The 16,963-nt window shown below is 53.1% G+C and overlaps 1 protein-coding gene across 2 annotated transcripts in view; it reads left to right on the top strand.

Moving 5' to 3' along the window:
- The window catches only part of ZNF423 (zinc finger protein 423), a 346,039-nt gene that overhangs the window by 297,059 nt on the left and 32,017 nt on the right, over positions 1-16,963 (top strand). For both annotated transcript variants that reach the window (XM_055554096.1, XM_055554097.1), the window contains one exon: positions 15,363-15,494. In XM_055554096.1, the coding sequence (XP_055410071.1) occupies positions 15,363-15,494 (132 nt within the window). The remainder of the gene's footprint in view (positions 1-15,362; positions 15,495-16,963) is intronic.

The following is a 16,963-nucleotide window of genomic DNA, read 5'->3' as shown; positions in this document are numbered from 1 at the left end:
CATCACGTGCGCCAGGTCCCTTTACCAGACCTCCCAAGCTCCTCACCCCTAAGCCAACCTGGGGGTCAAAGAGCGTGTCTCATTGACCTGTAACCCCATTGCCTCACCCAGCACCTGATACAGTCAACAATAGCGATGGTGGTGGTGGTAATAATAATGATAACACTGGCGCTTCGAGGCCCGTTCACCATGACAGCAGCCTAGTGAGGTCAGCACTGTGATGATCCCCCTTTCACAGGTGGGATGACAGTGGCTCAGGGAAGTCTGATCATCATCCAAGTCCCCACAGCTGGTAGGAGGCAGCTGGGGTGTTTGAACCCTGACTCTGAAGCTAGACTTCTCTCCAGGCTCTGTGCTGGCTGAGGGCACCAAGTTGGCAAGTCAGGACTGTGTCCAGCCCCAAGAACAGCATTCTTCTTAGGGTGGGGGTGGGGGTCAGAGGGCAGACTGGGTATTGCTCTGTCACCATGCAGATACTTGGGGAACTGGATCCTAGGCACGCGGAGGGCATCTGTGGGCCCAGGGCCACGTGTCTGAGCTCCTACATCTGGGACGGCATTGAGCACTCAAACCCCTAGCCTGCAAGCTCCAGTACAAGCTCTGCAGCCTCCAGAGCCCTGGGGGCGGGGGCAGTACTAATCTATCAACCAACTGAAGTATTAGCATTAATCCAGCACCTGATGTTTGGCCCAATAGAAACAAGCCGACAAGTAAAAGAATTACTGTTTTCATCCACAGAGAATTTATTGGCCAGAACTTTGGGTTGCAAGTGACAGGAAGTCAAGTTAGCTTAAGCAAAATGAATTTTTGGAAAGACCATTTTTTATTTGACAAAACTATGGATGGGGTTTGGTGCAAGTGGAACCAGAGACTCAAATGCCAGCGTAGACTTGCTCTTGGAAAATCGTGGTTGGAAGGACAGAGACAAAGCACAGAGAACTGTTTGAATAAAGGTGCAGAGTCAGAAATGAGCCAGGCCGCAAGGGTGAGGAGGCCTGTGGGGCAGAGGGGTGGGTGTGGCTGAAAGTTGGGCGCTGGTTAGGTGGGCTGTCTCCTGGGCTGTCACGCTTTCCCCGGGGAGAAAGGGAGCCACCGCAGGCTCTCGCGGAAGGGGGTGAAGTGATGGCCATCGAGCCTGGGGAGGGTTATCCGGTCACTGTGTGTGGGGTGGGATCAAGCGGGGAGAGACTGGGGCAGGCCTGGTGAGCTGGGGCAGGGGCGGGGAGCAAAGGGTGAATTGCCAGGCGTTGATGTGCTTTTTTTCTTTTTTTACGAGGGTGTCTATGAAGCTGTCTTTTCCAAGAAGCAAAAAGGCTAGACGCCAGCCAGAGCCGTACGGAGGGGCGTTCTCCTGCCGAGGTGCGTGGGCCTCGGGCTGCCTGCCTCTCATCACGGCTTAATGGCAGCTGTTCCGCTTGCTGGGCCAGCGAGGAGAGTGGAGGGCTGCATGGGGGGCGGCCCCCACCCCCGCTCCCCAACCTCTCAGCAGCTCGCCTGCCTCCTCCGCCCACACAGGCTGCCCCCTGCCCCGTCCCCTGCTCTTCTGATGCGGGGCATCAGGCGATGTCAGTTAACTGCCCTCTGGGGCTCGGGGTGGTGGGTGGGATGGGAACAGACCCCGGGCTTCGGAGGCCTGGTGGGCCAGGGAAGGCACGGCTAGGTGGTGGGCAGAGGCAGGCTGGCCGGCCTCTGGGAGCTGGGCCGTGGCTTGTAAGCTGCCTAAAGATGTCAGACCCCCATCTGGTCTCGGGGTGCTGGCCCCAAACCATCCCAGATAACTGTGTGGGAGACTCGGCACTGGGAGCTGAAGAAAGCCACGTTAATGTCAAATGTGAGCCTGGAGGATCCAGTAGGCCTCGTTTAGTCTCTGTCTGGGTCTGCTGGAGAGAGAAAGAAAGGCAGGGGTGCTGTGCTCGCCGTCAGCAAGGTGCTGTTTTGGTGTTGATGGTTGAAGAGAGGGAACAGGGAGGAGAGTGGGCCAGAGGGAAGTCCCACCTAAGAGAAGCAGGCCAGGCTGCGACTCCGAGCTCAGCCATCTCCTGGGGCTTCTCAGCCCGACTGAAGACAGGACTGCTCCCCCAGCATGGCTCAGCGATGGTATGATATAGGATCACGTGACGAGGTGAAGAATGGGTTGTCTGTTTGAATGCAATCATTTATTCCACGTGGCCTTTGAATGTCCAGTTTACATTTTACTCGGGTCACGGCAGAAACCCGGTTCTTCGGGATGCTGCCTGTAGGAGCAGAAGCAGGAGACCACACAGCTCTGGGTTAGGGATTACAGTCTCGAGCAGTCACTTCCTCCCCGAGCAGCAGGGCTGAGCCAGTGTAAAGGTGAGAAGTCCCTGTATCGGGCATTCAGGTGTCCTCTGTCGACTGACATTCTCTGGTCTCTTGGGGGGACACAGGGAGATGTAGGGAGCAGGGGGTGTGGGTTGCTCAGTGGTGGGATGCCAGATGGGCCTCTGATGAGCTAGTGACCCCTGGTTAGTGACCCGCCTCACAACCTACGGGTCCAAAGTTACCCACTTATCTGGGTTGTGCCCTTCAGGGAAACCTCGTGACTCTGTCTCAAAGTTTCCTGTGTTCACTGTATTCTTATCTCAAACGTTCCTGCATTCACTAGCTTCTTATCTGTCCCAGGAAAGCTGACCACGTAATTATCAAGTGGAGGTTTAAGTTGGAAGGTCAGAGAAGGAGCGTTTGCTGTGCAAGGCAATCGTAATAAACGCTGTCAGGCAAAAGGGACGAGGCATTCTTTACAACATTTGCGAATGCATACATCACAACTCAATAAATATCTATCAAGCTTCTGCCGTGTGCCACACGCTGTTGTCGATTCTGGAATTACAGTGTCGAACAAGACAGAGAGCCCCTGCCCTCGCCCCTCTTGCCATCTGCACAGCGCTGGCCAGTAGTAGCCGCTGACCACATGGCTGCTGAGCACTGGAACTGCAGAACTGAATTTTTAATTTTATGTGACTTTAGATTTAAATAGCCTCTTGTGCCTAGTAATGGCCGTTTTAGACACCTCGCATCTAGCAGATGCATACTTTTGAAAACTTTGCAATAGCCATCAGTCGTTACTTTCTACTCTTGTCACTTTTTTTTTTTCGCCCAGGATATTGCTGAGGTTGAGAGATGCCTGGCTAATATGGTCAGAGGGGAGGAAGTGGTGAATTGCAGTTTCCAGGCTGAACACTAGGTCTTCTTGCTTTACATATGAGGAGCTGCAGGGGCAAGTCCATGTCTACCTGGATGTAAAACTTTAAAAAATGGCAATACCTGCCTTCTGCATGGGTGCCCTGGGTTTGTGTGCACGTGTGTAGCTGTCTGTTTTTTTGACGCATTGCTGCTGTTCATTTTTTAAAAATGATCTCGGTAGGGGAAAAAACAATGTCAGCCACAGAGGAAACCCTTGTTGTGGAAGCATGGGTAATTCATGTGTCCCTGGCAGGGTTGGTGACAATAAGGGTTTTGCAGCCTGCCTGTCACGTTAATTGTATGTTATTAGAGGCCATTAATCTGAGGATTATTAGCATGATGGATTTTTAAGCAGTTGCCTTGTTGTGGAAAACTTGAATCTGAAGATCAGGGATATACATCAATAGGTGTTTTTTGTGTTAAGAAGAATAAGCTATTTGTTTTTAACCCAGCGGGTCCCTGGGGAATGTAGCCAAATCTTCACTTTCTGAGCGTCTTGGTCTTTTGCAGGTAGGGGCAGGGTGTGAGACGGGCCATGGAATGTCGTCATCGATAGGATGTTTCAAGCCCTTAAAGTCTCAAGTTCTAGAAGTTTGGATTCTTTAGAACTCCAAGAGTTCTCTTTCCCTTGAGTTCTCATTAGTCTGTGGTTGATTTAATCATTCACTGTTATATTGGCTTTCTTTCCTTATAGCGTCCTTCCCTGGTGGCTCAGACAGTGACAAGAATTCTCCTGCAATGCAGGAGATCCAGGTTCAATCCCTGGGTCAGGAAGATCCCCTGGAGAAAGGATTGGCTACCCACTCCAGTATTCTTGCCTGGACAATCCCATGGACAGAGGAGCCTGGCAGGCTACAGTCCATGGGGTTGCAAAGAGTTGGACACAACTAACACTTTTCACTTCTTCAGTTTTTTTCCTTAAAGTAGCTGAGATCACCTGGTCTCTTGGAGGACCTGTCCAGGGCCTGGTTGGTGACTTTTCTTTTGCCAAAGAAGTTTGCAAGCAGAGCCAGTTTACAAAGGTGGTGCGTTTTCTCATTAACCATCCAGGACTGGGTTCCCTAGCAGCTTGGAAGCAGATCCTAGCCCTGGAAGGCGCCTCCTTTCATCGAGGATACGGTCCAGCTGGGCCAGGCTCTGTTTGAGATTCTTACTTGGAGCGATGGGGCCCTTGGGGAGCTCTCTGCAGGAGCCCAGCTATGAGGAAGGGCTGACCATTCCGTGAGGAGGGGGTCACCTGAACCTGAGTCATGTCCTTGTCTCAGGCTCCGCTTTGACCTCCATAGATATCCCATTGAGTTTTAAAACAAAGGAACTAGGAGAAGAACCAGGAAGAAATATGAAACTCTGGTAGCAGGAGCATTTGAGGGATGGCGAGGTGAACTCCTATGGCTGGAAGCAGGAAGCCGCAGTGAGCCACAGTTGAACAGAAGGGTTTGAGTCTGAACACAGCCTTTGCAGTCACAAATATGGGGGGTGATGTGGAGGCGGAAGAGGATAGAGACAAGGAAAATTGGCCCAGAGGCATTTTGTGGGTGGTTGTAACATGGACTGCATACCTGCTATTTGCCAGGTGCTCCAGGGACAGGGGAGCCTGGTGGGCTGCAGTCTATGGGGTTGCACAGAGCCGGACATGACTGAAGTGACTTAGCAGCAGCAGCAGCAGCAGACATGGCTCTTTAAAGATTCAGTGGAGGTGGATTCCTCTGCCCCACTGACCCTGGCAGAGGGGTTGTGTTATAGGACCTTGGGCGTGGAGTTTCAGTGTCAAATCGAATGGGAAAGACCTATAGCAGTGATAGTAGGTAGCGCTGGCAGTGGTCTTATAATCCTGCTCCTTCTTTAGTCTTTATAGCACCCCTGTGAGGGAGGCAACTTTCTCCCCATTTCACAGATGGGGAGACTAAGTCCTGGAGGGAACGTGCTCAGCCCAGAGTCACCCCATGGGTCTGAGAGGAGCCAGGAATATCCTCCAAGCTGCCTCATTTGCAACTGTGTTCCCCCTGCCCCAAAAGAAAAGCACCTTGATGAAACAAGGGTGGGTCAGAGGAAGTCAGCTCAAGTGTCCTGTGGGCTGTGATGGGAAATCTCAAGGGCAGTTTACCCAGAATCATGCTCAGGCTTAGCTGACCCCGAGCTAAGATCCATCTGACCTGGCTCCTGGGAGCAGTCGGTCAGTGGAACCATCTGGAGTCTTCTGATTTGAGCTTTGGAGGAGGAGAGAGTGAGTGAGCTCTTGCAATGTGGGATAGCAGTGTCCTGGAGACGAGCCCTGGCCAGATGGCTGTCTTGCCACGGGAACCCTGGGGTGGGTGTACGGGCGACTGAGCCAGCCAGTCTGTCCGGGGCGTGGGCGAGGAGGGAGGGCCTGTAGTTGTCCCCCCTCAGCCTATTTTCCCCAGACCCCATGTCGACACCTCCCCTAGGTACAGAGAGCAATGGACAACTACCCAGTATTCCCGTCCAGCCTTGAGGCCGGAAACACGCCTCTTCTGACCCTGGAATAAAGCCAGGCAGCCTAGTGACCTAGCCAGGCTGAAATGACACGCCTGAGTAGCAGATGAGAGGAGAAATCTCGGAGTCCCACTCCTTTGGTGGACTTTTACTGGATGGCAAGAGGGCCCAACGCTTCCAGCGTGGATGATGTGCAGCACTAAGGAGGGTAACCCTTTCCACCAGCGTCTGCCTGCCAGCGTGTGGACAGAGGTTCCTTCTGCCAAGATGAGGAATTCAGCCTCTCCTTTTTCTGCCATCCAGTAGCCTCCGTTTGGACATGCCACATTGGTTTATTGTGGCGTCAGCATCCTTGTTGAAGGGGGATGTTGGTGGGTACCTGGGTAAATAAGTATAAATAGTTTTCTTTCTGATATGTGACCAGATTATTTTCCAGTTGATTTCAAGCCTTGGCCCCAAGTGGCCCACAGATCAAAAAAAGATAAGGGTCAGTTACAAGGTTGAGCTCATTCTCGGTCGCCATGGCAACTGACCTCAGGCAACCCTCAGAGGACTACACCCAGCTCCCCAGGTGATATTTTTACTGTCCACGCCATCAATCCCAAGCCTTTCAAAACTCAGACTGCCTAATTGTCTGGGCTCTGTTTTGAAGAGGCTCCGGGTCCCCCGTGGGGCCCCGATTCAGGCTGCCAGAGCTCATTTATAAGCCTTTCTGAAACACGGGGGACTGTGGGATGGGTCCCTCCTGGCCAGAGAGGCCTGGGAAGGTGCTCCTGAGGGGAGGAGGAAGGGCACAGGCCATCCTCCAGGATTAATTAAGAAAATGGGGGCCCAAAATGGGGGCAGTGGTGGTGGGGCATGCCTTCATGCCTTCAAGCCCTGGCTGCATGTTCTGGAGTGATGGGAGGTGCTGGGCAGCCCCGAGCACCCTGGCACTGGGGAATCTGCAGCCATGGGGGTGCTGAGGTAGCCGGGGGTCTATCAGCCACCCACCCACTGCAGAGTCTTCCCTCCAAATTCACCCACATCGTTTTCATCCCAGTCATGATAACAGGAAAGTGTTTCCCATTGTTGAGGATTTCTCAGCCTTCTGTAAAGCGTGGACCAAAAGCAACTTTGGAAAACCTTCCTCCTTTTTAGAGATCCGCAATATACCATCCTGGTGAGAGCTGCAGTGTGATGCTTATGAACCTACAGCTTCATGACAACAGGGTTCCAAGGAGTCAGCATCCTCAGAAACCCTGTCATAGAGCTCAGAGCTCCTTAAACTTGAATGCACACTCAGATCATTGGGGTGCTTTTAAAATGCAGGTTTTCATTCTGCACATCTGGGGGTGGGGGCTGAGATTCTGCATTTCTGACCAGCTCCCAGGTGATGCCAGGACCACACCTTGCCCAGCAGGGATGTAGATCCTCCAGGGCAGTCAGGACCTAGGGGGCTGGGGATCCCAAGTTCAGCCCATGACCCTGCTTACAGGGTCCCGGATTTCTACCTGGCCGCTGGTGAAGGAGCCCCGCTTGGACCTGTTTCCTCCTTTGCCCCTTGTCAAGCCCAGCCCAGATGTCACCCTTCCCCTTTCCCCTTGGCTTACCTCGGTTCATTTCTTGTGGTATTTAATGACTCATCAATAGATAAACAGCCTGATCTGGCTGCCCTGATATCATTATCTGCCTGCCCTCTTCTCTTGCCAAAAGGTCTTTGTTCTTTATAGAGAACAAAGGATGGAATTCCCCGTCAGCCCGTGTTTCTATTACCTGTTTGGTGTCTATTTCCGGTTAGTTATTTATGGGGGTGGCGTCAGTCTCCCAGGGACCTCCTCTTGCCTTCTCATTGGCCTGGTTGAGTGCTGGGCTCTGTGTCCCTCCCCTTCCTTATCACCATGTGCCCTGCATGGGACTGAACCTCGGCCCCAGGACCTCAGGGGTCTTTACTGCAGCTGATCCTTGGGGTGGGCCTGGTGCTGTGGGATTGAAGTCTGGTGAAGTTCATTACCCCAGCTGGTGACAGAGGATTTCAGCTCAGCCAAGCAGCCCGTGCACACTCTGCAGCTCCTTCCGTTTGCAAGGATGCTGTGGCAGGGACAATGCCAAAGCCTGGGGCTGGCCCAGACTGTGTCACTGTGGGCCCTGCCTCCTCGCCTCACCTGGGAAAAGTCCCCAGTGCTCCTATCACCTGGAGCTGGCACCGGCACCAATGAGGGGGCCCGCCCAGCTCGATCATGGAAACATGGAGGGTGGGTCTGTCTGCTCTCCTTCTTACTGGAAGTTTGGGGGTGATCGAGGAACATAGAGTAGCTTGCTGGGTCCCAGGTCTCAAGTCCTGTGGCCTTTTTGGTATTGTCTAAAACCAGAGAGGGCTGCTTGTGGTGACCAGCATGGGTCCCCATCCCTGCTTCACTCTGCCACCTCCCTGGGAAGGCCCTGCCCTCTAAGCTTCCTTTCCTCTTCTGTCCGTTGAGGGACCCCTTTGGTGCCCATACTCCTGGACCAGGCCATCTTTGGAGGATCCAAAAAGCAAGTTCCTGAAGGCAAGAGCAGCTTTTATAAGCCATCAGTCCTGAGAGTTTGGGGGGAACCATCGGTGTCTGGTAACTGGCATTTACCAGCCCTCCCACCCCATTTTCTAAGCACTGTAGTAAGTGCCTTATGGAAGTCATTAATTCCCTATTTACTGAGCACCTACTAGGTACTGGTCCCTGTCCTAGGCACTGGTAACACCAGTGAGCAAAGTAACCTGCGTGGAGCTGATATTATTCTTTCTGTGTGTGTGTGTGTGTGTGTGTGTGTGTGTGTGTCTGTGTTTTGTGTGTGTGTGTGAAAAATAGTCAGTGAATTAACAAAAAAACACACACAATCAACTCTGTACTATGCCAGATGGCGGTAAGCACTCTCAAGGAAATTCAAGGTGATTAGGGTGTTAGAAATTATGGGTTGCATGTGCTGTTTTGGGGTGGGGGTCTGGGTAGGCCTCTTGGAGGTGGCATCGTTTGAGCAGACCCCTGGATGCAGTGAGGGGAGGGGGATGAGGAGATGGTCTCGGGGGAGGGTCTCAGTGAGGGCAGAGGTCTTGTGGCAGAACAAGCCTGCTTGGCCACCTTCCCGAAACCCTGGGATGATTCTTCCCCTTTTCTAGCAAAAGTAGCTGAAGCTCAGAGAGGTTCGTGAACTTATCCGAGTACACACAGAGCGAGTGAGTGATGAAATGGGATTCAAACCCAAGTGTTTCTGGTTGTAACTTTTGTGTCCTTCGTCACTGCTTCCTGAATGGAGACGTCTTTTTATGTGCCCTGTCCAAACAGGCAGCAGTCACTGGTTCTCTTCCTGGAGAGGTATATGCATGAACATTCCTGCTTTCATGGTGGCTTTTCCAACTGGGGTCCCTGCTTAGAGAAGGGCCAGGCAGGGCCCACGGCTCTGGCGGGAGCAGGTCACACTCAGTGCGTTGTAATCCAAGAACAATGCCCTGTCCCCTCCCCACCGCAGCCGGCTGCCCCTCCCTCCCAGGCAGCAAATTATGGCCTCCGAGTGTGTGCCCAGGCCTGCCTTTGACTTCAGTGGGGCCCACCTGAGCTTCACCTTCAGGATTCTGATAATCAGCTCTCTCTCCTCCTGGCTTCCCCCAAGACCTGTATGGAAATAAGTATGTGTCTGCCAGGGATCAAATGCTTTTGGAGACAAAAGTCGGTACCGAGGACATTACAGGGAGCTATCATCTCGGCACGATGCTCTTCCACAAAGCCCTCCGCTCCTCTTTTGGGCTGACACACTTTCAGCCTGAAAGGTTCCAGCAGGCTGACTTGGTTTTAAGCAAAAGCACATCCTATTATTTTTTTGAGAAATGAAGTGTAAAATTAACACTTATTATTCCTGAGCAGAGGGAAAAAAAAAATATAAGGGAGAGAGGGACTCTGGGATTTTCGTGCTTGCCGGCTTGTTTGTTTGGCAGTTTGGGTTTTTCTTTTCTTTTTTTTTTTTTTTTTTTTTTCAATCATAATAAATCAATAGATTTGCCTGCACCAGCCCTGACTTAGGGGGACTGGGAGGCAAGAGCCAGTAGGGTGAGCAGGCGAAATCTGTGTTTCACTTTACAAATGAGTAGGGCTGCATAATGCACCTGAGTTGCGTGGGTCTCTCTTATGGATGTCGGTCATGTGTTCTTAAAAAAAAAAAAAGAGGGAGCGATTGTGCATCTTCACTCACAAAATCCTCCAGCCCCATGCCGGGGGCGAAGGGGCCCGTGGGCTCCCAGACAGCATTGTCATTCTGCTCCGAGGTATCGCCAAGCCTGTGTGATCTTATATAATTCAGGGAAGTTAACTCTCTGAGCGTGCCTCTATCTGCAGACCCCGCAACTTGGGATGGAATGAGAGGTTGCCGGCACCGGTAGGGGCGAGAGGGATGTGGCAGTGAATTTTTGTTGCTGTGGACTGGATGGTATTAGGTCACAGGCATGCAAAGGGGTGTTTGCACAGTAACTAGGGCAGCCCCCCAGCCCCCCCACCTTCTCTTGGATGGTTTTACAGGCAGAGATACACATAATGGACACCCCCGGGAGCACCTCCAGCCCCTGCCGGTGGGGAGAGGGTCTTCTCCTTCGGAAGATTTACAGATCAGAACGTGGGAGAGATTCCTAGGTCTATGGGAAGACTTCATTCAAGCTTTATTATTTTTCACCCACTTTGTACTTTTTGTTTGTTTTATCTGCCTTCTCCTGTCTCCCAGGTTGGACACTTTAGCACGTTAGATGGGGAGCGAGGAAAGGGAACAACCCCCCTCAACTTGTCTACCGGCTCTTTATCTCATTATCCCGGAATCTCACATGGGCGCTGGTTTGGGGCTGCGATTTGCTCAGATGGTGGCTGTTCAGGCCTTGGACCGGCTTGCAGCTCCAGGACTGCCTGACTGTGCACATATTTATGAACGTGGGTGCAGGCTATAGCTGCGTCTGGGAATCAGGGGGGACCAGCTGATGAATTGCTCGGCGCTCAGAGAACGGAAAGTGACTGTCAGACGTGATTTCTCTGATTTATAAGTTGCGGGAGCCTTCTTTGTCCTCTCGCTATTTGTGTATCAGATGGGCAGGTCTCCATTCACAGCCAAGTGGATAAAGGCCCCCACTCAGCAGAGAACTGTAAATCCTCCTTTGCTGTCTCAGCCCGGGGAACCCACTCTGGCCAGGCAAGGGGAGAGACCCTGGCCAGGGCATCTCTCATCCCTGAGTATTTTCTGAGCCCCTCCTTTGGGCCTACGTGTAGCCTGATGCTTTGGGGACCAGAGGAGAAGACATTATCTGTGCCCATAGCCTCATTGCCTGGAGAAGGAAATGGCAACCCACTCCAGTGTTCTTGCCTGGAGAATCCCAGGGACGGGGCAGCCTGGTGGGCTGCCGTCTATGGGGTCGCACGGAGTCGGACACGACTGAAGTGACTTAGCAGCAGCAGTAGCAGCAGCCTCGTTGCCAGGATCAGGAAGACTCTTAAGATGTGTCAGATGAACCTTGCCTGTGCCCAAGAAGGGCCACCTGTGTGAGCTGGCATAGTCCAGGAGGCTGCCTGGAGGTGGTGGGCAGGTGGGATATGCACGAATAGGGAGGGCTTTGTATCCTGTTCAGAGTACCACCCCCTAGCTAGCTGTGTTACCTCAGCAAATGGTCTCATTCTCTGAACCCATTTTTTTCTTGGCTAGAAATTTTCCCAAGAAGCAGGGTGATTTCTGAGATTCAGTTGGTTATAAACTTAAACTTCAGTTAACTGCAATTAAAAAAAAAAAACCTCTGCAAAGTCATCATTTTCACATAACCTCTGCCTCATTAATGTGCAGGCGATGTCCGCATCCTAAGGGAGAGCGTGTATAAGGGTGGTATCTCTCATTCATTCATTCACTCATTCACTCATTCCCTACTCTGCGCCAGGCTCTGAGAAGCATTGTTTGTGCGGGGCGGGGTGCACTGGGGGGTCTTCTGAGGCAGTCCCCCACACTGGAGGCCATCTCTAATTATGATGAGAAGTTCCCCGAGGGAAGTGGCGGACGTGCGTAGGGCCTGTGCGGCGAGCGTGCTGAGCCTGCCCTGTGTCCCAAAACTTGTCAATGAATTCCTTTTCCGTCGGTATAAATGGAAGATCAGCTTGAGTCTCTGTCGGGTGCATGTGGCCTAGTTGCCGGGGCTCCAGGGGCACGACAAACACCCAGTAGATTGCAGCCAGTGGGCTATGTGGGGCAGGCCCACCTGCGCACGCACGTGTGTGTGTTTGCCTCTGCCATGGGGTGCCTCGAGGGGGTGGTGGGGGATGGCTGGGCCAGAGGGATGCTTGCTGTCCCCGCCAGCCCCTGCCAGGGCCTGGGGGACCCAGGGACTCGCCAGGAGCCTCAGCCCATCTGTGACTGTGCCTTGCCACTGGCAGAGCCCCTCTGCTACCTAATTCTTGCCTTTGAGGGCAGATCGCAGCACCTGGCACCTTTGGTGAGGCTGGTTCCCAGGGGGAGCCCGAGGGGGAGCCTGTGTCCTTGGCTGTCCCAGATAATACTCTCCTCCTTACCCGCACGCTTGGCAACAAACACCTTATTGAGTGCTTGCTGTGTGCCAGAGACCGGTCAAAACCCCTTTTCGTGTGTTAAAGGAGTATTAACTCGTTTAATTCTCACATCAGCTGTTAGAGGAAGGCTGTTTTGATGGGGGCGGGGATTGACTTTTTTTTTTTTAAGAAATTTTTTCAAAGGTTTTTTAAAAGCAGTTTTTAAAAGTTATTTATTTGGCTGTGTCGTGTCTTAGTTGTGGCACTCGGGGTCTTCATTGCGTCATGTGGGGTCTTTTGTTGTGACCCATGGTGAGGCGTGTGGGCTCAGTAGTTTGGGTGTGTGGGGCTAGTTGCGCCCCAGCGTATGGGATCTTAGTCCCCCAACCAGGGATGGAACCCACGTCCCTCCGTACGGCAGTCAGGACTCTCAACCACTGAAACACCAGGGAAGTCCGCTAAAAAGCAGTTTTAGGTTTACAATAAAGTTGAAACATACAGACAGATCCCTTCTATCCCACTGCCCCCCACATGCATAGCCTCCCCCATTATCAACATCACTCACCAGGATGGTACTTTTTTTTGCAAAGGTGAACCTAAAGTGAAGCAATATAGTCACCTGAAGTCCATAATTTTCCCTGGGGCTCACTCTTGGTGTTGTACATTTTATGGGTTTGGATGCATGTACTCCAGCGTTCTTGCCTGGAGAATCCCAGGGACGGGGGAGCCTGGTGGACTGCCGTCTATGGGGTTGCACAGAGTCGGACACGACTGAAGCAACTTAGCGGCAGCGTATAGCTATTAGTATAATGTCACACAGAATATTTTTACTGGCCTAGAAGTCCTCAGTGCTCTGCCTATTCATCCACTCACTCACCCCCCAGTAAACACTGAGCTTTTTATTGCATACATGGTTTTTTCTAGAATAGTTGGAATCATGCAGTATGTAGCGTTTTTCAGATTGGCTTCTTTCACTTAGTAATATACATTTAAGGTTCCTCACTGTCTTCTTTTTAACACTGAATAACATTCCACTGCGGGCTTCCCTGGTGGCTCAAATAGTAAAGAAAGTGAAGGTGAAAGTCACTCAGTCGTGTCCGACTCTTTGCGACCCCGTGGACTAAACAGTCCATAGAATTCTCCAGGCCAAAATACTGGAGTGGATAGCCTTTCCCTTCCTTCCCAACCCAGGGATCGAATCCATTTGGTCTCCGATAGAATTCAGTCCAGGTCTCCTGCGTTGCAGGCAGATTCTTTACCAGCTGAGCCACAGGGGAAGCCCAAGAATACTGGAGTGGGTAGCCTATCCCTTCTCCAGCGGATCTCCCAACCCAGGGATCGAACTGGGGTCTCCCACGTTGCAGGCAGATTCTTTATCAATTGAGCTATGAGGGAAGCCTAGACAGTAAAGAAGCTGCCTGCAATGAAGGTGACCCAGGTTTGATCCCTGGGTTGGGAAGATCCCCTGGAGAAGGGCATGGCAACCTACTCCAGTATTCTTGCCTGAAGAATTCCTTGAACAGAGGAGCCTGGCGGGCTGCACTCCAAGGGGTGGCAAAAAGTCAGACACAACTGAGCAACCAACACACACACACACACACACACACACACAATACTCCATTGTCTGGAATTGTCCCAGTTTATGAATCCACTCACCTACTGAAGGACATCTTGGTTCCTTCCAAGGTTTGGCAATATTAAATAAAGCTACTGTAACGATCCGTGTACCAGTTTTTGTGTAAACTTAAGTTATCAGCTGCTTTCAGTAAATACTAAGGAGTGAGATTACTCTATCATATGGTAAGAGTATGTTTAGTTTTATAAGAAGCTGCCAAGCAGTCTTGCAAAGATGCTATACTATTTTGCATCTTACCAGCAATGAATGGGCGTTCCTGTTGCTCTACCTCCTCACCAGCATTCGCTGTTGTCGGTCTTCTGGATTTTGGCCATTCTCATAGGTGTGCAGTGTTAAGGAGAACTGCTATTATTTTAGCAAAGAGGAAACTGAGGCCCAGACAGGTTACATAACTTGCCCAAGGTCATGCAGTAAGTGGCAGAGTCAGACTCTAACCCTGGATGAGGTGACACTCAAGCTGGGGCGATTCCCCCACTGACCAACAGGCCACGCTGGTCACAGGTGCGGCCCCGTTCATCCTTGCCCAGCCCTGTGAGGTGGGGACTCAGGTGGCCACCATCTACTGAGAGTGAACTGATGCCCAGATTATGTGGCTGGAGAAAGCAGCCAGGATTTGAACTCCATCCTGCTGGTTCCGGGCAGAGGCACCAGATCTCGGCTCTGCTGACCTCGGGGCACGCTCCCTTCTCTGGGCGCCTTTGAGTGAAGGTTTGGGGTCATAGCAGCTCCCAGGTGAAGGGATGGAGCCATGTTCTGATCTGGAAGCAGCATGGAGTGTCTGCCCATTGTCTGCGAGCACTGGTTAGACCATCTGTTTCAAAATGTTTAGAAGAGCACTTTCTTGTGTTTTTCAGTTTCTTCCGGTGGCTGCCCAGACCTTTTAGAGTAGAATCCCTAAGCCCTCCCATGTCCACCAAGGCCCTTCTTAAAGTGCATCCCTGGGTTACTACTGTCCCCGCCCCCTTGCTACCATCCAGGTGGCCCCACATGGACCCACATCAGGGCCTTGCTCTGACCCTCACCTCTGGAGCTCCATGCATTCCCTCCCCACCTCTTGACACTGAGTTACATGTTGATCATCTTTATTATCTGTCTCCTCATCACTGGAATGGGGACAAGTGCATTATCCACTTATCTCCCCCACAGAATCCCCAGCTCAAAGTACCTGGCACACAGTACGTGCTCGACAAATGGTCTGTTGGATTTTGAAAAATTCTAGCTGGACTCCCTCCTCCAAGCCGATCCCATCCTGGCCCGTCTCCTCTATGATACAGTCTGAGACGCAAGCTGCTGCTCATGGCTCGCACACTGCATGGCTAGACCAGCAAGAAGTCATAGCAAATGACACATCCAAGAGCCAGCTATTCAGGTCTGGCAGCCTCTGGAGGCTGGAGCACCTGGAGCTGGGGTGGGTCTCAGCATCCATGGCGCCCCTCCCTGGTCTCTGGTTCCAGTGGGTCATGGAGAGCTGACCTGGGGTGTCCTGGGGGCAGCATGGCCTCCAGCAGGAGGATGTGGCCCACAGGGTCACTGACCGGCCGTGGTTCTTCTTGCAGAGGAAGGCATCAACCATGAGTGTAAGCTCTGCAACCAGATGTTCGACTCCCCGGCCAAGCTCCTCTGTCACCTCATCGAGCACAGCTTTGAGGGCATGGGCGGCACCTTCAAATGCCCCGTGTGCTTCACAGGTAGGTATGCCGGGCGGGCAGCAGGTGGGAAGAGGGAAGGGACCCAGAAGCCCAGCCCTTCAAGCCCTGGCCTTCAGTGTCGGTTCCTGGCACAGCATGGCTCCGGAGTTCATGGGGGGACACCCCAAGGGATCCACAGCCCTATGTCTACAGGTGCCTCCTCTGTGCCCAGCTGACCTGGCCCTCCTGTCTACACTCTCAGCCTCTGCACTTCTGCAGCGTGATCTCCTAGCCCTCCTCCCACTCTGCTGCTGCCAGGCCTTCTGCCCCCACCCCAGCCTTGCCCTTCTGCAGTGGGGGCTCCAGGCTCGTTTCTGAGCTGCGAGCTCTGTCCAGCACCAGTGGGGCTCTCCCTTCACCTCCCTCCTGCCCACCCCACCCCCTAGCTCCCTGGCCTGTCCTAGCCGCTGCTGCATCTGTGTTCCAGGCTGGAGGGGTCAAGGGCAGTTCTGCCAGCCAAACTCCCCAGCCCCCAGACTGGCTGCCGGCCCGGGCAAGCGGCTGCCCCGGCCCGAGGCGAGTCTCAGGGGCTCTGCCGGGCCCCCCTCCTGCCGCCCAGATGGCAGCCGGTGTGCGTGGGGGAGCCTGGCCTTCCCCTGCCTCCCCCCTGACATCTGTTGTCTGCCATGGCGGGAAGCCCACCCTGGGGAGGGCGCCTGGTGGGAGGGGATCTCTGAAGGGCTCACCTCCCAGACACACAGCTGCTTCGGGGCCACCGCCTGTGTGTGCCCAGGGCCCGGACCGCCTCGTGGACTCCTGCTGCGAGAGGTGGGGGCCGTGACCTGCGGGAAGGGGCTCCGCTATTGGGAGGACCCCACACACTCACACCCCCCTGGGGTTCCCAGGAGTCTTGGCACACACTGGTGCCCCTTCCCCTCAATCCCTCAGTCTCAGGAACCCCCCACCCATCTGTTACCAACACACCCCATGAGCTGAGTCGGGGCTGGCACCAAGGGGCCCCAGCTGCCAGGTCTGCCCACCCAGGACACGGGCCCCACCGTGTAGGGACGTGAGGATGCTGACAGCCTCAGCAAGAACAGTGAACCTGGTCCACTGAGCACCTTCCTGTGCCAGACACTGTGTTGAGTTTATTTAACACGGACCTCAGTTCTGCCACCTGCAGAGAGGGACCTTGGACAAGACGCTCAGCACTCCCGGTGCCACAGTTTTCCACCAAATGGGGATACCTAACAGCGCCTGCCTTACAGGCCTGTGCTGTAGTCAGGGGCTCCACACGCGGAGGGTAACCAGCAAACGGTGACGACGACAACGATGACATTCACTGGGCTAATTCAGTGCCAGGCCATCTTCTAAGTGTTTTGCAAGTATTAAACCATTTGATCCTCCCAGCTACCCCAGTGAGCTGCCTACTTGAACGGTCCTCGTTTTTCAGATGAGGAAAAGAAGCCCAGAGAGGTTAAGTGACTTGTCCAATATTACACAGCCTGTGAGTGGCAGAGCTCAGCTTC

The sequence above is a fragment of the Bubalus kerabau genome, chromosome 17 (genome assembly GCF_029407905.1).
Source record: "Bubalus kerabau isolate K-KA32 ecotype Philippines breed swamp buffalo chromosome 17, PCC_UOA_SB_1v2, whole genome shotgun sequence".
Taxonomy (NCBI): domain Eukaryota; kingdom Metazoa; phylum Chordata; class Mammalia; order Artiodactyla; family Bovidae; genus Bubalus; species Bubalus kerabau.
This window is presented reverse-complemented; position numbering and strand designations above follow the sequence as displayed.